Source organism: Etheostoma spectabile, chromosome 10 (genome assembly GCF_008692095.1).
Source record: "Etheostoma spectabile isolate EspeVRDwgs_2016 chromosome 10, UIUC_Espe_1.0, whole genome shotgun sequence".
Lineage (NCBI taxonomy): Eukaryota > Metazoa > Chordata > Actinopteri > Perciformes > Percidae > Etheostoma > Etheostoma spectabile.
In genome coordinates, this window is record NC_045742.1 from 18,328,324 (window position 1) to 18,347,276 (window position 18,953).

At 40.6% G+C, this 18,953-nt stretch overlaps 1 protein-coding gene across 3 annotated transcripts in view; it reads left to right on the top strand.

The window, feature by feature from the left end:
* Positions 1-18,953, top strand: part of pdgfrb (platelet-derived growth factor receptor, beta polypeptide) — a 41,342-nt gene that overhangs the window by 6,759 nt on the left and 15,630 nt on the right. Inside the window, exons 2-23 of one of the 3 annotated variants that reach the window (XR_004333852.1) lie at positions 3,722-3,799; positions 4,369-4,683; positions 5,212-5,469; positions 6,171-6,301; positions 6,689-6,854; positions 8,057-8,237; positions 9,065-9,180; positions 9,363-9,486; positions 9,631-9,842; positions 10,229-10,323; positions 10,462-10,594; positions 11,273-11,377; positions 11,706-11,816; positions 12,676-12,832; positions 12,996-13,162; positions 13,629-13,741; positions 14,078-14,200; positions 14,368-14,479; positions 15,138-15,237; positions 15,336-15,441; positions 15,844-16,130; positions 17,155-17,836. Coding sequence is in view for 2 of the 3 variants with exons in the window: in XM_032528116.1 (XP_032384007.1) it covers positions 3,751-3,799; positions 4,369-4,683; positions 5,212-5,469; positions 6,171-6,301; positions 6,689-6,854; positions 8,057-8,237; positions 9,065-9,180; positions 9,363-9,486; positions 9,631-9,842; positions 10,229-10,323; positions 10,462-10,594; positions 11,273-11,377; positions 11,706-11,816; positions 12,676-12,832; positions 12,996-13,162; positions 13,629-13,741; positions 14,078-14,200; positions 14,368-14,479; positions 15,138-15,237; positions 15,336-15,441; positions 15,844-16,130; positions 17,155-17,302 (3,309 nt within the window). In the remaining variant the exon portion in view is untranslated. Of the gene's footprint in view, positions 1-3,721; positions 3,800-4,368; positions 4,684-5,211; positions 5,470-6,170; positions 6,302-6,688; positions 6,855-8,056; positions 8,238-9,064; positions 9,181-9,362; positions 9,487-9,630; positions 9,843-10,228; positions 10,324-10,461; positions 10,595-11,272; positions 11,378-11,705; positions 11,817-12,675; positions 12,833-12,995; positions 13,163-13,628; positions 13,742-14,077; positions 14,201-14,367; positions 14,480-15,137; positions 15,238-15,335; positions 15,442-15,843; positions 16,131-17,154; positions 18,656-18,953 lie in introns of those variants that run through there. The other 2 variants (XM_032528116.1, XM_032528117.1) reach the window with 2 other exon arrangements.

Sequence of the window (18,953 nt, forward strand, 5' to 3'; positions counted from 1 at the left end):
TCTTGTGGTGTGCGGATGGTTTGTCATACTTTGTCATTGGTCTAATTGGTCTGTTTTTGCATGCTGATTGTTTTTTTTCTGTTTGGTTGTTCTCTTACTTTGTTGTTGTTTTTCCTCATTCATGATTGGGAGTTTACATCTTTTCTGTGCAGCTTGTTATTTAAAGCAGTTTTTCTCTTTGTAGAAGCTTCATTATGTGCATTTTGTCCTCCTCTCATTGTGGTGTCTCTTGTTGTCTCCATGAGTATTTGGTTAGTGTTTGTGGTGGTCTGCTGTGTCACTGATGCATCACAGCCTTACACCCACACAAGGGCCAAATTTCCCAATACAGGAAGTCAGAGCTCGCCAGCTGCCATTTGGCAGGCTTTTTGGACATCTTTCTCTTTTTTGTTATAGATTACACTCTCCCCTTTTTTAAATGCAACCATTCCCCCCTTGGGAGACACTCAAGCAAACAGTTGGCTGCAAATGTGGTTCACAAAACAGTTCCCACCTCATCGAGGACCGCTTCATCGCTGCCAGATGTTTAACTAAAACTTGCAACTATAGTATATATAGATAATCCCAGAAGAGGGATTACAGGCTGCTGTGGGGCGGTGCGTGGGTTGTGTGCGTCCCGCTGAGGTTGATTTTAACATTCTTCCTCATAAGCTGGTGACACTTTGAGTGTAGCAGCGTTGTTTAAAAAAACCCAGGAAGGGTCAATCAGCCACCAAATTCCCAGCATCTGTGGGAAAACCTATACAGTGGGATAACAGTTTATCTGTCATGGTGATTACTGCGCCATCACATAGATAAACACTGTTTGTTTTTGACCTCCACAATCATTTCAGGAATGGAGTATCCCATTTCAAAGATTCTAGAGACAACAATAAACATCTGTGTTATAAAAAAGAACCACCACAAGGTCTTCAGTTTGAGAGCCACTTGACATGACTTGACCTATGGATATCATGGATGTTTCTTACTGCAAATTGTTGAACCTCAAACACCACTCTGTTGTCTCTATGGTTCAAAACAAAGAGCTACCTTTTGTTTTAGTGGTGCCACCAAATGAGAAACAAAGTCACTAAAATGCTGCCAAACCTTCTTTGCAAATTTACTAGTGTCCTGGCCCTTTTTTAACATTTGTGTATATTCTCTTTTTTGCACAAAGACCTGGCCATGACAGAGATAAGAACAAAAACAGCTATGTTTAAATACGTATCCCTCTCACACCAACATCAACATCACCACAACTTGGATGTTAGTTTTGCGTGTTCTTGAATCTTGGATAAATCTTGCTCTAAGCGCTCCCTTTTGGCTCTCTGATCCTAGTCAGCACATCCTATCTTGAGGGTCAGATTCCGTCTCTGTTCAGTCCCCCCTGGCTATCGGTCAACATAAAACCTCATCGTGTTGCAGTAGCCAAACATTTTTTTCCTTCCTTTTTCAAAGACCCCTAAAATAAGATTTAAGCACATCAAGATTCTTGTTCAGTTTTCTGCTGTGTCATCCCAGATGTAAATTCATATCCTGCTGTAGCCCTAATGTAGCACTTTGACTTGTTTTAGCAGAAATATCAGCAGCAGCCAGTCACATTAAGATTTGTTAGTCCTCATGCTGCCAAGCGACACATGCCTTTGGCTTCACCGCGTTTGGCTGTTGTCGCTCAAAGTCATCATCCCTGACACTGAGGTTACTGGTTTTTGTAAGCGCTGATGTATGGCTTCCTCAGTGGACAGTCCCTTGTTGCTGGTTGTTAGGGCCCCGGGGGATAAGGTGACCCCCTCCGCTCCTGCCGTCACCACCAGCAGTGTCCCAAGTGTATCAGCGGTCCTGGGAAAGTTCCAGAGGAATACTGTGGGAACATGAACTGTACACAGACACCAGTGACAAAAATGGGAATGAGAGAAGTGTGTATGTGTGTGTGTGTGTGTGTGTGTGTGTGTGTGTGTGTGTGTGTGTGTGTGTGTGTGTGTGTGTGTGTGTTTGTGTGTGTGTGTTTGTATATGTGTATATGTGTGTGTGTGTGTGTGTGTGTTTTTGTGCAGATGGGGAAGAAGATGGAGTGGAGTTGAAGTGTTATACAGCGTGTGCTTGTGCCAGTGTGTGTGCTTTACATGCAGCATGTGTGTATGTGTGCATGTGTGTGAACTAAGAAAAGAAAAAAAGTCTCTCCCTCTCTCTCTCCTTTACCCTTTTTATTGGAAGCAGGAGGCTGGGGAGGAAATGGACCGGTCATGTTTTTGGAGCACCTCAAGTTTTCATTTTGGGAGCGGAAGTGCCAAAGGCAGTTCATTTGTAGAGACAACTTGTATCTCTGGGATGAGTAACTGGCTTTGGGTTAGTCATAGAACTTCTTCTACTTCACAACCTCTACCAAAGTGATCTTTCATCTCTTTTAAGTCTTTTAATAGTTTTAAAGCCATTGAAAAAATATGTAACGTTGATACATTTTTATGGATACAGTCTTAAAGGTGGTGTTCAATTGACAAATGAAAACTAATCTGATAAGATGGCCAAATATAAAATGTGTTCTATTACATAATTCGTAACGAAAGTCCAATTTCTTAAAATAGAGATGGTAAAATTGGATTGCATTATCGAGTAAAAGCGTTAAATTGGGTAAGATTTCTCAAGACACATTCTACAATTTTTCCACTGCCCCCATTACCTCCCTCACTTCCTCCTCCACCCTCGCTCTTCCCAAGCATCGCTCTTCCGCCCTCTCTCTCTTTCCCACCCTCTTGCGTACAGGCCTGTGATCCATCCTTAACTGTTTCCAGACATCTGCGTGCTGCAAGGCTTAGTCCCCATCCCAAACATAATAACAAACCCACCCTCCCCTCCTCAATCTGTCCTTCTGCCTTCTTACTTTGCAGTGGCTAACAGTGGTTCTGTTTAGTGTGGATGGTACACTACTAATTGGTCACCTTTGACCTTTATATTGTAGCTCTTAAATAATGTTGATGTTACATCACATTGGTGTGCAACATGAAACATCATTAGTATATCAAAACCAAAGCAAACTCTTAAAACTCTTCATAGACGCCTACACACACTTCCATTCCCTCCACAGCTTATGTGAGTGCCCTCATTTTCACTTTTGTTTACACCAAAACCAATTAATGGCTCAGCACGGCTTCAGAATAGCTTGGATGCAGCATTGTTGCCAGTGAGCGTGTTGCAAAGCTGCACACAGTGACCCGTTTGTTAGTGGGCAGAATGTTGGTGAACCAGGAACAAAAAGAGCCAGACATTGTCGCTCTGTCCTGGTGCAGCGAGGCATCAAATACCTCCAGAGTGAGCTGCATCTGCACCTCAGACTCTGTGTGCCGGCCAGAAAACATTAAAGGAAGCAGCTTGACACACTAAATACTTTATAGTTTGTTTAATCTTAATCTTTGATTAGAAGCAGATTGTTCTAATGTGCAATGTAATATTTTTTCTAAACTCTGATTTAACCGGACCTGCAGGAGCTCATGAGAGCAGGAATCAATCCATCATAATATAAAGCCTTATGAGTTGTTGACTGTGATTGTGTTGAGTCTCGCTTAGAGTGAAAGCAAACTAGCTTTTCATGCTGTTTCTGTTTCATTTCCACTTCATTTTATTGAAAATTTTGTGGACAGAAGGATCCGTATTTCTTTTTTGACCCCGGCAATTTCCGAGGCACACTAGTTCCAAAAAGGGTACATGAACTTTAATCAGCATTTGTTCTCTTTTCTTTACGGTCCAGCAGAACAAAGGGCATTGAAGGCTTCCACCATGATGAGGGTGACGGCATCCACGCTCCATCTGACGGTCATAGTTACAGGTGAGAACTCAACAAAAAATGAAAATCTGTAACAGGACCACAGGTTCTTTGGCAGGGAAGCAAAGAGCATGATGCCAAGCTTAGGTGTAGTATTTTACCCTTTGTTTCTTTTTACAACATATCCAAATGAAACTTTATACGACTAAAAGCATCATAACTTACATGCATTGCTGGACTTGCAGTTATGACAAAGTTGTGCTTACTAAGGGGGTAGGATGTTTCAAAAGTTTTTTTTAAATGTATTTACAGTAAAAAAGTCAAGGACGCTTGAAATGTACACACTTAAAAAAAAAAGTATCTTTTAGGATTATTTATTATCCGTCCAGTGTGAGATAACACTTTGATGTAAAGGATAACTAATTCATTCAAACTGACCTCTGCCATTTAAAATACATTTGTCACTGATGAGGCATCATTATCCTCCCACTATCCACTCCAGACAACTCCTATCTTTCATCATTTAGAGATAGAACAGGATCTGTCATGTAGTGTTGATTTAACCTTTGACCTCATGCTGCTGCCTCTCTCCACCACCAACCTGACCTTTTATCTCACTATGCCAACTGCAGCTCTTCTGTATTTCTGCACTGAGCTCTGCTGTCTGGAGATCACACCCGATGTGAAAGAGCTGGTCCTGGCAGAGGGCTCCTCGCTCATCCTCACCTGCTCCGGCTCAGAAGACACGTCGTGGGAGTTCAAGAGGGACGATGTGCCCTACTTCCAAGTGGAAGTTCAACATGGTGGTCCAAGCTACCAAATTGTGCAAAGCAGCATCACATCCAGTGTTTTGACCTTGAGGAACGTGAGCTGGAAGCACACAGGGGTGTATCAGTGCGTTGATCAACACACTGGAGAAACTAAGGAGGTGGCTGTTTTTGTCCCAGGTAAGTCCTGGCTTGTCATTTTACAAATTTAGTGTCATATAGCTAAAAGCTGCCAGACATCAAAGACACATTTAGACTGACTCAGTGTGTCGTAAAGTGGGAACATTACAGTTTCTCATTCATAAAATGAAAAAATGCATAAAAGTTGAACGTTCACATTGGTAAAGTGACAAACTAAAGGACTGAAAGAAATCACTATGCATGCTAAAAAAAACAACTGGAAACATAGTGATTGAGTGTGCTGTTGATGCACATTATTATCTGACAATGCAATGCGCAGCTGCAAAAACAAAGTGAATAGTGAGGTGAGAGCGGATCTTTGGAAACAGATAAATCAATTTAAATCATTTGAAAAACATTCTGCTTTCTCTTTGTTAAAGTCACAGTTCAACTGAGACCTGATATCATTTTCTGTTTGTAAAAAATGCTGATCTCATGAAAAATAACTGTAAAACAAGATACTTTAAAGATGAAATAAAGAGTTGTTTGATTCCCAATTGAGATAATAAAACAAGTTTCTGCTCACAGACCCTGATGTGTGGTTCGTGGTGAGCTCCCACGGCATGGTAACAAAGACCAGCGAGGAGAGCACCGTCCCCTGTGTGGTCACCAACCCCAACATCAATGTCACCCTGTATGAGAGCGACACTGATCTGCCCATCACGGGACTTTATGTTCCAAGTGAGGGGTACAAGGCACGGCTGGAGGACAGGGCCTATGTGTGCCGCGGAGAACTGAACAATGAGGTGAAAGAGTCTCAGGCCTTCAACGTCTTCAGCATTGTCGGTAGGTGTTCAGATTAAAGAGTTTGGTGAGAGAAGCAACTTTTCCCAAAATAGAAATGTGGTCATTATCAAACACCCCCCCCCCCATGTGCGGAAACTTCAGATAACTCAGAAATGCACACACACAGACTTGGCCACTTTTAATTCAATCTCAGCCTACACCCAAACTATTAAAGTTAATGAGTCTATCTTTTTAAAGCGCTATAAAAAATACCCATAAAACGTTCATTACTTTTCTTCAAACTGCTTATGCAGCAAAATCTACAAGTTTCGTAGCCAAAGTATTGCACTTGTCAGTCCAAAAGTATAATTCATTCTCATATTATCACATCCGTATGCTTTGCTCACCTACAACTTCCTGCTGGAAGACTTGCTACGGAGGGTGTGCAGATTTCTTTTTAGGAGATAACGATGTAAATACTGACCTTCTGATCTCAGAATGCAATAATTCGGCTAGCTAACACTTTAAAAAGTGCTACACAAACTGTGTGGAGACATTTTAATTTTTAATTTTGTGGAGCCGTAAAGCCGTTGTTTGTTAGAGTTACAAAGTTCAGTTCTGACTAACACCAATAAGTCAACTATGTTAATGTCAAGGTTTGTTTTATTCTAGTTGTTTTTGTGAATGATTAGTAGTGAAGGAGACTTTTTCTACATATTGTTTTGATAAATCATCACCCCCTCTCTCTCTTCCCGTCCCAGTCCCAGAGGTCATTGACGCCTACATCAATGCGTCAAAGACCGTCCTGAAGCAGGGCGAACCGCTGACAGTAAACTGCACAGTGCACGGAGTTATGCTTGTGTTTTTTTCGTGGGCTATCCCCAATAGAAAGGTGAGTAGGAGTGGAGCAGAACAAGCGCTTTTGTTCAGCTTTCCCTTCGTGATCACTCTCAGACCCAATGGCCGAGCCCAAATCACATCAAGATGTAGAGACACACCTCAGTTTTTATTCCCCTGTGAACTTCTACTGATAAAATGTGGTGTTGGTATTGTAGCATAATAAAGAGCATAAATCAATTGTCTCTTTTGGGTTGATTTTATTTTTGGATCATGATGAAGTTTTAGCTTCAGACTTGTTTCAGATTGTCACTGAAAATAATGTAACTTAAGGAGGCAGCACAACTCACCTACAGTATGTGTGGCATCTAGAGAAATTTGGATCATATTCAACACGATTATAAAATGTCACATCCCTCTCACAATTCCCTCTCTCTTCCAGGTTGTAGAGGTTGAGCCGCTAACAGACATCCTGTCCACCATGAACATGCGCTCCTGCCTGATCTTTCCTCAAACCACGGTGGCCCACAGCGGAAACTACGTCTGCCATGTCCATGAGCCTGTCCAAGACCAGGCTGCCACGGCCAGCATCAACATCACTGTGCTCGGTTAGACTAACCCACACATACACACACACACACACACACACACACACACACACACACACACACACACACACACACACACAAAACTAAAACAAACTGATGCTGGACAGATTATTATTGTTTTTTGCTAACGGAGAGAAGACTGCTTATTATGTAAACCTTTACAAGTCAAGGTGAAAGCGATGCTTCTTTTAAAGGAAACGAAAATGGCTTCTGTTTATTTCTGTTCAAAGTGTGAAATAAACTGCTCATATGGTGTGGATGCTTTGAGTGATACCTTGAAAAATAGAGCTTAAAACAAGCAGCTATATAAATTTAGACTTTTGGGAATAAAGTCTGAGTACACAAACAAATTGTCTGTAACTTTTGACGTCAACCTTTAACATTTAGTTGGTCCCCCAGCATGCAGGCCAGAGGCCTTATATGGTCAATTTAAAACCCTACACGTTAAAAATCCCCCAAATCATGCATTCTCATTACTATATTGCTATCATTACTTATTATCCTTCCTAACTTTTACTTCTTTTCTTTGTCGTGACTTATTAGCCATCGTCATTACAAACAAACCTCCCCTTGCATGTCATGTCACAACACAAGAAAAATGAAAAATCCCAGAGCACTTTAAATCATTGTTCTGTACTTGTCTAACTCCTGTTTTATTGAGTTTTTGTAATGTCATTGCAGTAATAAAAAATAACATAAAGTCCAGCATCTAAGCAAATATGTGATCTTGCGAGCAGCAGCTTGAGGGCCAATTAAAGCACACGGAGCTTCTCCTCCTCCTTCAGTCACTGAATGTCTGGGTCTGTGAATGCTTATTCTATCTGCAGCGAGGTGTGTTATGTTTATGAAATCCTTGAATAACTCAAACCGCCATGCTCCATGGAGACTAGGATGGTTTAGTAGTGCGCTCTGGACATCTCAGTGGAAAAGATAGATTGTGTCTGGCCACAGAAGGTCAGCAACAGCAGCAGTACAGTACTGTCTAGCTTGCTGCCCAGTGAAGTAACTTGAATATAATCAATTATATAACTATGATAAAATATAATATTTTTGATATTATCAATGGATAACATGACTACTTGTATATAAAAGAGATCACTCGTGGTTATAGCCCTAAAGAGAAATATAAAATATCTATAATAAGAAGATGAAGTGTGTGACATTTGCATTATGTTGCTGAGGATATTCTTTTCTTTTCTTAGAGCAAGGCTTTGTGGATGTGAAGGCTGCTCAGCAACAAAACATTTCAGCCAAGCTGCAAGAGAACGTGGAGCTGAGAGTGGAGATTGAAGCCTACCCCCCCCCTCAGGTCCGCTGGAGCAAAGATGGCGCCGCCATCAAAGGAGACAAAACCATCACAACCAGACAAGAGCATGAGATCAGGTGACACATCCCACCAAACAAATTTCCCTACATACCATAAAACAATTAAAACCTCATACAAGTTCCTTTAAAATAATTAGCACCAGACCTCTGTTAGGGTGACAGCCTCCGGAGGCGTCCAGCTCTTGTCAGTCATCACCTGATAAGGCCTCTGTAGAGGGAAACACAATACTCTCTAGAGGGCAGGACTCTGTCATTCATCACACGGGAACCATGAACCCAAGATACTTGTCACAACTTACAAATGTGTTCCAGTATAATGCCAAACAATGTTGTAATTGCAGGACTATGTTTCCACATTTTTGCCAACACACATTCAGAATCAAAAAGACAAAGTGAAATACCATCCACATGCTCGATTCACAAATGGAGAAACAACTCCTCTGGTAACTAAAACCACTAAGCCCTTCACCTCCAATAAAAAAAGAATTGACCATATTTATTCTTGTACACTTTACTGGATTTACACACAAAAATTACAACACAGAATGGTACATAACAACATTGTCACAGAGTGTTTCTTTCCTTAAATGCACCCCTGGAAATAAATCTAAAAATAGTTTGCACACCCAGAAGCGGAGGAAATACAATACGTTTGAATGGTACTTCACTTCATGCATTGAGAGAGAGAGAGAGAGAGAGAGAGAGAGAGAGAGAGAGCATGATTCATTTTGTTCAGGGAAATCTTTGTCTGTTGCATGTAAAAGTAGATTCAATCAAATCTTTGGCAAATCATCTCAATATATTCATTACTCAAATCGCATTCCTCTTTGTGACAAATATTTTGCTGCTTATACATAATTTCCTCACCTTTTCTTCTACCTCAGTTATGTCACTACTCTCACCTTGGTGAGGGTGAGGACGGAGCAGAAGGGTCTCTACACTGTCCTTGTCACTAACGGAGATGATACAAAGGAAGTAACCTTTGACTTGGAAGTCCAAGGTAAGAGGCTGTTTTAATTATTATCACAGCATACTGGGTGTTTTTGTACATTTTTAGTTCTTAAACCACAGTACTTGTCTTGAAGGATTGACCATTTGAAAGTGCATCAGACAAATTGGGGACAGACTTAGTTTTTGTCCATGTCAGTAATGATTAATGGCCACTGCTCCCCCTGTGTGAAGTTCCTTCTCAGATTAAAGACTTGACTGACCACCACCTCCCTGGGAAGAGACACTTGGTGACCTGTGTAGCTGAGGGGGTCCCAACCCCATCCATCCAGTGGTACAGCTGTGACAGCATGCACAAGTAAGACACCCATACATCACTGAACTGTCACATAACAAACACCAGGGAACGGACCATACACAGACATTTATTTGACTTTCAAATTCTGTGCGCCCTGCTCTGACTTCCTTTGACTCCGTCCGCTGATCTCATGTGCTGCTGCAGGTGTAGCAACCAGACAGCGGCGTGGCAGCCGCTGATACCAGAGCCAGAGGTGCTGAGCATCCGCACCAATGTCAGCTACAGCGAGACTCGTAAAACCAGCCAGGTGCTGAGCCAGGTGACCTTCCACAAGCCCCAGCAGGTCACATTGCGCTGTGAGACCAGCAACCAAGCAGGACTCCTTGACAGAAGAGACGTCAAACTGGTGTCCAGCAGTAGGTGTCATAAGAAGAATGTCTCAATTTCACTGCTTTTTTTAATGTTGGAGAATTTTTTTTAAATTGTATTTCATAATTTATTTTCACAGTATAAATGTGCAGTATGACACTTTACTATTAGATCATTATAACATATTCTATCACATTGAGTAAAACTAAACAATAAACAGTACAAGGTTTTGCTAAACAGTAAGTAATGTGTATTTGTGCTTATGCTATAAATATCAGTCTAACTATGACTTTCTTTATAAAAAGCATTGCCAACATGTTTATTCAGTGAAGTTTAATGTCTGTTGAGAATTTGAGACAACTTGGGTAAATGTTCTCCATTTGAGTTTACAACCTTTTCTCCATCTAATGCTGTGTCCCATTGCCTGTTGCAGCCCTGTACTCCCAGGTGGCAGTATTGGCTGCTGTTTTAGCCTTAGTGGTCATCATTATCATATCTATCATCATCCTCATTGCTGTATGGAGGAAGGTGAGAAACAAAGTGACAAACTCAACCATCAACATTTGTTTTGTCATATGCAAATACAAAGTATAGTGAATTGAAATGTACAAAAGAAGCCTTTTGTTTTGTTCTCACGTGTTTGTGTGTGTTTGTGTGTGTTTTCAGAAACCTCGATATGAGATCAGATGGAAGGTGATAGAGTCTGTGAGCCAGGACGGTCACGAGTACATCTATGTAGACCCGATCCACCTGCCCTATGACCTGGCCTGGGAAATGCAGCGAGACAACCTGGTGCTGGGTGAGTCCTCGGGGGCGGATGACAGTGTGGAGAGGTGGGGTTGGTCAGAAAACTGATGATGCTGATGTGAAGCCCTTTGAGACACTTTATGTGACATATTAGGCTATACAATGGAACTTGCCTTGACTGGGATGTGCCACTACTGTATGCATATAACATTTATTACAAAACAAAGGCAGGTTTGTGAATAAATTTACATTAATACAAAATGTAGTTGTGCAAACATATACATTTCAAATACTGAACATTAAAAAATTCCTCATAAAAGTCACAAATTAGTGCAAACTTTGCAAAGAAACGAGTATGTAGCTCCCACCAGGTGACTTGGGGTCGTCTGGGTGTAGTTGAGGCCAGAATACTAAGTGAGGTTTGTTAAACTTGTTTTGTTGGCTCTAATCCCACTTTATTTCTAAAGCTCTTTGTGTTTGTTTTTGCTTATGTGTTGTTGGTAGTCAGCTGTTCCTTACAAACAGGAAGCTTCCCAAGCCCACTCAGGCCTTCCATGGTTAGACCTCTGCTCAAGAAAGTCATCTGGACCATCTTTTATAACCTGCTCAACCCAGCTACCAGAGAAATGTGTTAACATTGATGTTTTATAGAACAGATCTTCCTTCCTTTTCAGGTCTACCATGTGCGCCGTTCACACCATGTCTGAATGAGCCTTTCTTTGTGTTTCAGGTCGCACTCTTGGATCAGGAGCCTTTGGCAGGGTGGTCGAGGCAACTGCCTATGGTCTCACTCATTCCCAGTCCAGCATAAAAGTGGCTGTGAAAATGCTGAAATGTAAGACCAACAATGCAAAAACACAGTTGAAAGCCATGTGCGTAATTGTGTGAACAATGTAGAGTCCGCAGTAGAACCCCCTGCATACTGTAGCTGTCAAATGATGTGACACTAGCAGCGTCATATTCCTGCGAGCACAAAGAGAGCAACAGCTTGCTGAGCTTTAGTGTGTTTGCCAGCCTGGTTTGAGTTTTAGCCAACAAGTCTTTGAGCAGTTTGCCAAGAACGCAGTGTGTCCTGCTCTCAGTATGTTTTGTTCTCATACCTGCCTCATACTGTCCTACTTTTACACATCTCTCTCATGTTCTCTCTTTTTCTCTCCATCCAGCTACAGCCAAGAGAAGTGAGACTCAGGCTCTGATGTCCGAGTTGAAGATCATGAGTCACCTGGGTCCTCACCTCAACATTGTTAACTTGCTTGGAGCTTGCACCAAAAATGGTGAGAATCACAGTGAGCACCACTGCTATAACACACGATAGTCAGGTAATTTGTTTTATAATGTGTTAACAGAACCTTAGATCAGCTGTGAGCATTTTCTTCAAAGGGAAACAGTCCTGGTGGTTTTGTTGGCAGAGGTACTTTGCAAAGGCAACAAAGCCATTTGATACTTGTTTTATCCTCCATGTCTCTTTTCTGAACTCATACAATTCACTTTTCATTAAAAATTTGATAAAGGGGAGTATGAATCCTCATTTCTGACCTTAGACAAAGTAGTGGATGTGGATGTTTATTCTTTAATTACTATGTGTGTAGATGTTGTAAGTGATTGTACAAAATTGGCTTTGTAGAAAAATGAAAGTCTATTAACTTTAAGGACTGTGTAGATCCGTACGGGGTAAAACTCATGTTTGCACTTTGAGTGCATCAGAGAAGAAAGTGAGACAGTTACAATATCAATTCAAAGGGTTCAGACATTCATGTGACTTCTGAGGTTGTTTAGTAGCAAAGGGAAAGCTGTAAACACATATAAACATGTTGTGCTAATGCTGCTGTCTAAATTCTGTTCAGAGTAGAAAAAATGAGTAGCTCATCAAATGATCCCCGTTGCCCATGAGCACACCTATGCATGACGAGTCTTGGCGATTTAATAAATGCATACTCATTTATTTATCCATTTGGTAGTTAATAATATTTTAAAGGCTTTCCTAAATATTTAACTAACTAACATCTGGCTAAATATTTACTTATTAATGTTTATTTTTGTTCTACGAAAAGTAAATGAGCCTTATATTGAAATTAATGTTATACTAGTGTTTGGTAAATCCCAAATGCTGATTTATCTTCTTCCACCAATCAGGCCCTTTGTACCTGGTGACAGAGTACTGTCGCTATGGCGACCTGGTGGACTACCTGCACAGGAACAAGCACAACCTCCTGCAGTACTACGCTGAGAAGAACCAAGACGATGGCTACCTCATCTCAGGAGGAAGCACTCCGCTCAGCCAGAGGAAAGGGTGAGAAGAACAAATATTTTGCATAATGTAATTTCTGCTGTCACATACCAAGATAAAGACACAGATGTCTTCCTTAAACAAAGAGTGATATTATGAAGAACCATGAATAAATATGGTCCGTGTATTACATTATATTTTTTTCCCACTTCATGTATTCCTCCAGTTATGTGTCCTTTGGAAGTGAGAGTGATGGAGGATACATGGACATGAGTAAAGACGAGCCCACCATCTACGTGCCTATGCAGGAGCAGATGGACAGCATCAAGTATGCAGACATCCAACCCTCTCCATACGAGTCTCCCTACCAGCAGGACATCTATCAGGAACAAGGTTGGATTTGTGTGTATTTGTATGTGAATGCATGTCCGTAGACTCTGCTGAGCATTTAGAATAATCCATTTCCTAGTGTTGTAAATGAAAATAAGTATGACGAATTCAGCACATTAAACAAAGGAAACAAGGAAGGATGAGAGACACTTGAAGTACAGTATGATGTAAGGCCAACAGTGACCATCTGTCTGCTGCTCACAATGGAGGAACTCTGGAAGAATGAGCTGAACTTAAGTGTAAACATGACGTAGTATGTATCATGAACACATGCATTGTTTTAGCCTCTTAAATCAATGAATACAGTTTGCATTCTCTCCGGTCTTTGATCAAAAAGCACTGACAAGATAACAAATTTCCGTCCATGCAGTCACAGGACAGCCGGAGCTCTCCCAACAACAAGACAATGTCTTCATTCATAAGCTGACCCTTACCTTTTCTTGTTGTCTCCCCTTGGCATCGTGTTCAGGTGGCGGCGGGTTGGACCTGGCCATCAGTGACTCTTCTGTTCTCACCTATGATGATCTGTTGGGCTTCAGCTACCAAGTGGCAAAGGGGATGGAGTTCCTCGCCTCAAAGAATGTAGGCTATTACAAATAACTTTGCATAATATGTAGTTAATTGTGATGTTTGACTCAAGCCTCTAGATTTTATAAATTAGTCTCTATTTAAAGGGCTAGTTTCATTTTTTTGGTAATAGGATGGATACCACTCTCATCACTGTATGCCAGATATTTAGCTTTGGCGAGCCGCTGGTTAGCTTAGCTTAGCATAAAGAATGGAAACAGGGGGAAACAGCTAGCATAGTTCTGTCTGAAGATAACAAAAGCCTGTAGCTCTACAACTCACTGATTAACACTTTAGAAGTTGTTTGTTTAATCTGTGTTAAAAATTTAATGTAACATTATTCCACCACAGTGCGTCCACCGGGACCTCGCTGCAAGGAATGTGTTGATCTGTGAGGGGAAGCTGGTGAAGATCTGTGACTTTGGCCTGGCCAGAGACATCATGCATGATTCCAACTACATCTCTAAAGGCAGCGTATGTGGCAAAATCATAAAGGATAAAAAATTTAAAAAACACATGATGATATCTGGCTCTTCTTCCAATCAAGTTTGAATGCATTTATAGAAAGTTGCTTTCACCAAAAGCAACTGCTAAGTATTTTAACCTGTTTGATTGTCTACCGTCTATTTTATTTAATTTAGACTTTCCTGCCCCTGAAGTGGATGGCACCAGAAAGTATTTTCCATAATTTGTACACCACCCTGAGCGACGTGTGGTCATACGGCATTCTTCTTTGGGAGATTTTTACTTTGGGTTAGTCCAAACACAGACTTATTATGCAACTTAACACACAATAAAGCCATTAACCAAAATGCAATTTAGAACTGGTTTACACATAAGAGGGATTCATCTTCTTCAATTGCTAATATAGGTCACATTGTAACTGTTTTTTGCCTGCTTGACTCCTCGTTAATTCTTGGAGTCACACAAAAATTCAAAGACTCGTCCTTAATGTTTCTGGTAAATTATGAAAATATGTTTTAAGGTGTCTAAAGAGACAATGAATGTGTTTATGCAAAGCACATTCTAAGGCACAGTTGAGCTTTGAAAGCAGCATTTCCTTGTTGAGGGTGGGTTGTGAGTTTTCTTTTTTTAAACCTGCTTCCCACGACTTTTAGATACTACCATGACAACAAAAGAGACAGTTTATTGCATGTGCAGGTTGAGCCCAAGGTGGTGCAAAACAAAACTCACAATCCAGCCATTATCTGCACATTCCCATCTGTGTCTGACTTTCATTGGACGTCATTTTTTTGTTTAAAAGATCAGGGTTAGAATAACAAAGTGATGTTCTTCTCCGAAAATAATTGTGCTTGACTTCTGATTTATGGTTCGCGTTTACAGTTTACATTTAGGTCATGTGGATTTTTTTAGCCTGTGCATGACTTCTGATTTGAAATGCTTTTTGCAGGAGGAACCCCCTACCCTGATTTGCCCATGAATGAGTTGTTCTACAGCGCTTTGAAGAGAGGCTACCGAATGGCCAAACCCGCCCACGCCTCTGATGAAGTGTGAGTCTCATTGTAACCTTGCAACTAATGTTACCTCTCCAGTAACTCAGACATGAAAATGTAGAATAACAAGTAATTGTATGCTGTTTTTGTTGCAGTTATGACATCATGAAGAAGTGTTGGGATGAGAGGTTTGAGAAAAGGCCTGATTTCTCGTTTCTGGTCCACAGTGTGGGGAATATGTTGACAGACAGCTATAAAAAGGTACTTACTTTATATATTATTGCTTCATCCAGAGCTTCTGAACTGTGACCTTAGACCTATAACTCTATACCACATATTTGTGGTATATTTGGGTGATGATATCTACCAGTTGATCCATCTACTCAGTCACTCACTCATTCGCTCACAGTCAGCCTATCTGACCTCTAGTGGCTGGTTGGAGGAAAGAACAAAAACTTACAGGACAACTAGTCTACAGTACATATAGTATATGCACTGTCCACTGGTTTGATTACTCATTGATTCTTAAAGTGAGTTTTGTCAGCTGCGATGTAAAACCTTTGGCGCTCAATGTCTCATATCTGCACTCTGCAACCTCAAGCCCACAAACTATTGAATAATTGTCATTGCTAATATGATCAAATTGTTGTCCCCTGGCAACAGCAATACAGCCAAGTCAACGACAACTTCCTGAAGAGTGACCACCCGGCAGTTGCCCGCACCAAACCCAGACTCTCCTCACCCTTTCCGATCACTAACCCAGCATTTGGCTCCCCATCCCCCTTCTACATGCCCCCGGACCCCTACAGCCAGAGCTCGAGCCCCGCGGAGTTCAGACAAGAGGCAGACACACAGGAAGTCATAACTTCATACAATGAATACATCATTCCCATCCCAGACCCCAAGCCGGAGGACGTTTTCTCTCTTATGCCATCAGAAAGCCCTGCAAGGTACAGAGCTGCTGAAAAAAGATGCTACAATGTGTGCTAAATGCTGGTGTTGCGAGAAAGATGAGGATGTATTTACAAGAGCAGATTTTTCCACCACACACCCACTCATCCAGATGTTGAGCTGAGACAATAGCTGTATTATGGAGGCAGATATAAACATGCAGCCAGGCAAAGTTGGCTTTAACGGCCATGTAAATATTTGACTGTAAGCAATCCAGATAGTCTTTTTTTCACAATTTATGATTAACTTGGATTTAGTTGTTTATTAATCTGTGTATTCAAAGAAGTCATCACTTTGGGAGTGTTAGCAGACTCCAACCTTGTGTGTTGAACTTTGGCAGTGGGGCAGTTCTTTTGCTTACATTTGGATTATAGATTGTACCTTTAACATTGTGGTTTGACGTCTTTGTCCCCCTTGATCTCAAAGCAAAAAAGGAAAAAAAAACATTCACTAAATCAGACATAGCTAGAGATAAAACAAGTATTTTTCTTTTTTTAGCAACAATAAAAATAATTTTGATGCAGCCCTATTTTATGGCCTTTCAAAGTTTATGCAAATGTAGTCTCAGTTATAACTTTATTAGGTCAACTGATATTTTTTAAGTCTTTATTGAGGATGTTTGTCATTTGCCTCTTAACATCCTGACGTACAAAGCTCTGTCTCTTGTATTATATTTATAAAAAAAACCAACATCAATCAATTTGGCAGTAATGCTGCATGTGTGAGAGTCATCCACATACACAGGGACACAGGGAGTACTAAACATTTCTCTATACAAAGAGCTGCATTGGAAATACTTTTTTTAACTCTTGAAAATACTGTAGTACAAAGCATCGCAATGTTCTCAAAATGGTTGAGCTCATTTTTGAGTTGAAATGTGACTTGTGGGTAGCTGGAAGGAAGATAGAGAACAAGGGAAAAAGTCAGGGTCAGCAAGACAAACAGACAATGCGTGTGACTTTTTATGACTCATACGTGACTGAGTGCAAAATGTGAATTTGTGTTTTGTCTTCCTGTCCTTAGCTCTCTGGCTCTGGAGGAGGAGACCGACTCCATGTCGCAGGACACTGCTGACACCCTCCCAGAAGAGGACAGGCTAGAGGAGACCAGCGAGAGAGATGCTCTGCTGGGCTCCGCCGGGATGCCCGAGGTAGAAGACAGCTTCTTGTAGCCATGTGTAGGAACCCTGAGAAAGCATCACCATACGGGGAATTATCTTTCTAAACCTGACAAAGGGAACGTGATTAAACTAGAATGTAGCAGAATTGAGACTGAGAGGGCAATCTCTGTATTTCTACTAAGCACTCGAAATGCTTTGCCTTTCTTTTAAGTTTTCTGTCAAACTTAGTACCTCTGAAACTAAAATGGTTACAAATGATGTGTATGAGGTTACCATTGAGTCATCTCTTGGAAGATGGTCATAATATAAATACGGTACTCTCCTCAAACTCTTAGAGAATCACCTTATTTTATTTTCTATTGTAGCCAGAGACTCTTGTTATTTTACCCCCCCTCCCCCTTTACCGTTCGCATCCAGTGGAGATGTTTTGCTTTTTAAAACTATTGAATTAGGTTTAATAAGAGACAGTGATAAACATAACAATATAAACAAACCATACACAAATATACACAAAATACTCTCCAAACAAGAACAATATGTAACTCCCATATTAGTGGAAATCCTTAGTATGTCCTAAACAGCCATGTGAAGTGAGTAATTACATGTAGGTTGCATCTTTTTCTAAGTACAACCAACAGCTGTATTCACTGTATTATATTATTTTAGTAAATATCAGTCAGATTCTACATGCACTGTTTCACTATGACACAACACTTTCTTTTTTTACTCACATATACCATAGTTTCAGACGTTTCCATTTTTTTGTGAGAATTATATGAAATGTAGATGTCATTTGTGAACTTTGAATTCTTGTTTTTTATAGGTTTAATTCATAGTTCTGTGCCAGATTTGCACTTTATTTAGAAAAATGTGGATATTCATAAAGAAGATATAAATATACTCTAAAATAAAGATTGAAGTTGTACTGGGAATAATCTTTTGACTTAAACATGTGGCTGTTACAGTAAATGAGTTTCTGGGATGATAGGTGACTCTCTCAAGTGAAAATACTAAATACAGCGTATCACTGCCTAGGGGTGCCTTTGTGTAGACCGACTGACAGATTTTTGTGTTGCAGCTATTGTTGCCTGCCGATATGAAGGGCTAATGTACTCAAGAAACCTAGATAAAGCCTTATGTGTACATGTACAAATTATGCTTTTAGTCTTCTGCTGCATTGTATTACGTTCACTCACACAATGTTTCAACCGTCAATACTACAGCATCAACAATTAGTCCACCATTTAAAACAACACATTTTCTGTACAAATTTAAAGATGCACAATATCACTGTATCACAAGCTATGGTACCAAAGCTCTTCTTAACGTTTACAAATGTATTTTTTATATGTGACATTTTATATGTTGTAAATGTGACAATAAATGTGTATCATTGTAGTAGCACTGAAAGTTTGAGTCTTTTAATGAATCATGTTCATTATGTCTATCATCTAGGTGCTCAGTCTAAAAAAAGACACTCTTGTATTGCTCAGTGCCTTTAGATCATTCCTAGGTCAGATTTCTAAGAGCCCTTTGACTTCCCTTCCCTCTCCCATGAGTCCACGCTTGAAAAGCCTTGTGGCCATGCTCAAGCAGTGCTGGAGGTGATTAGTCTCACCACAATGGATGTTTCGGGAGGATCGCGCCTTTCTGTGACAAATTGGAACTGGCTCATTAATTTGTTGAGCGTGATATGCTGAGC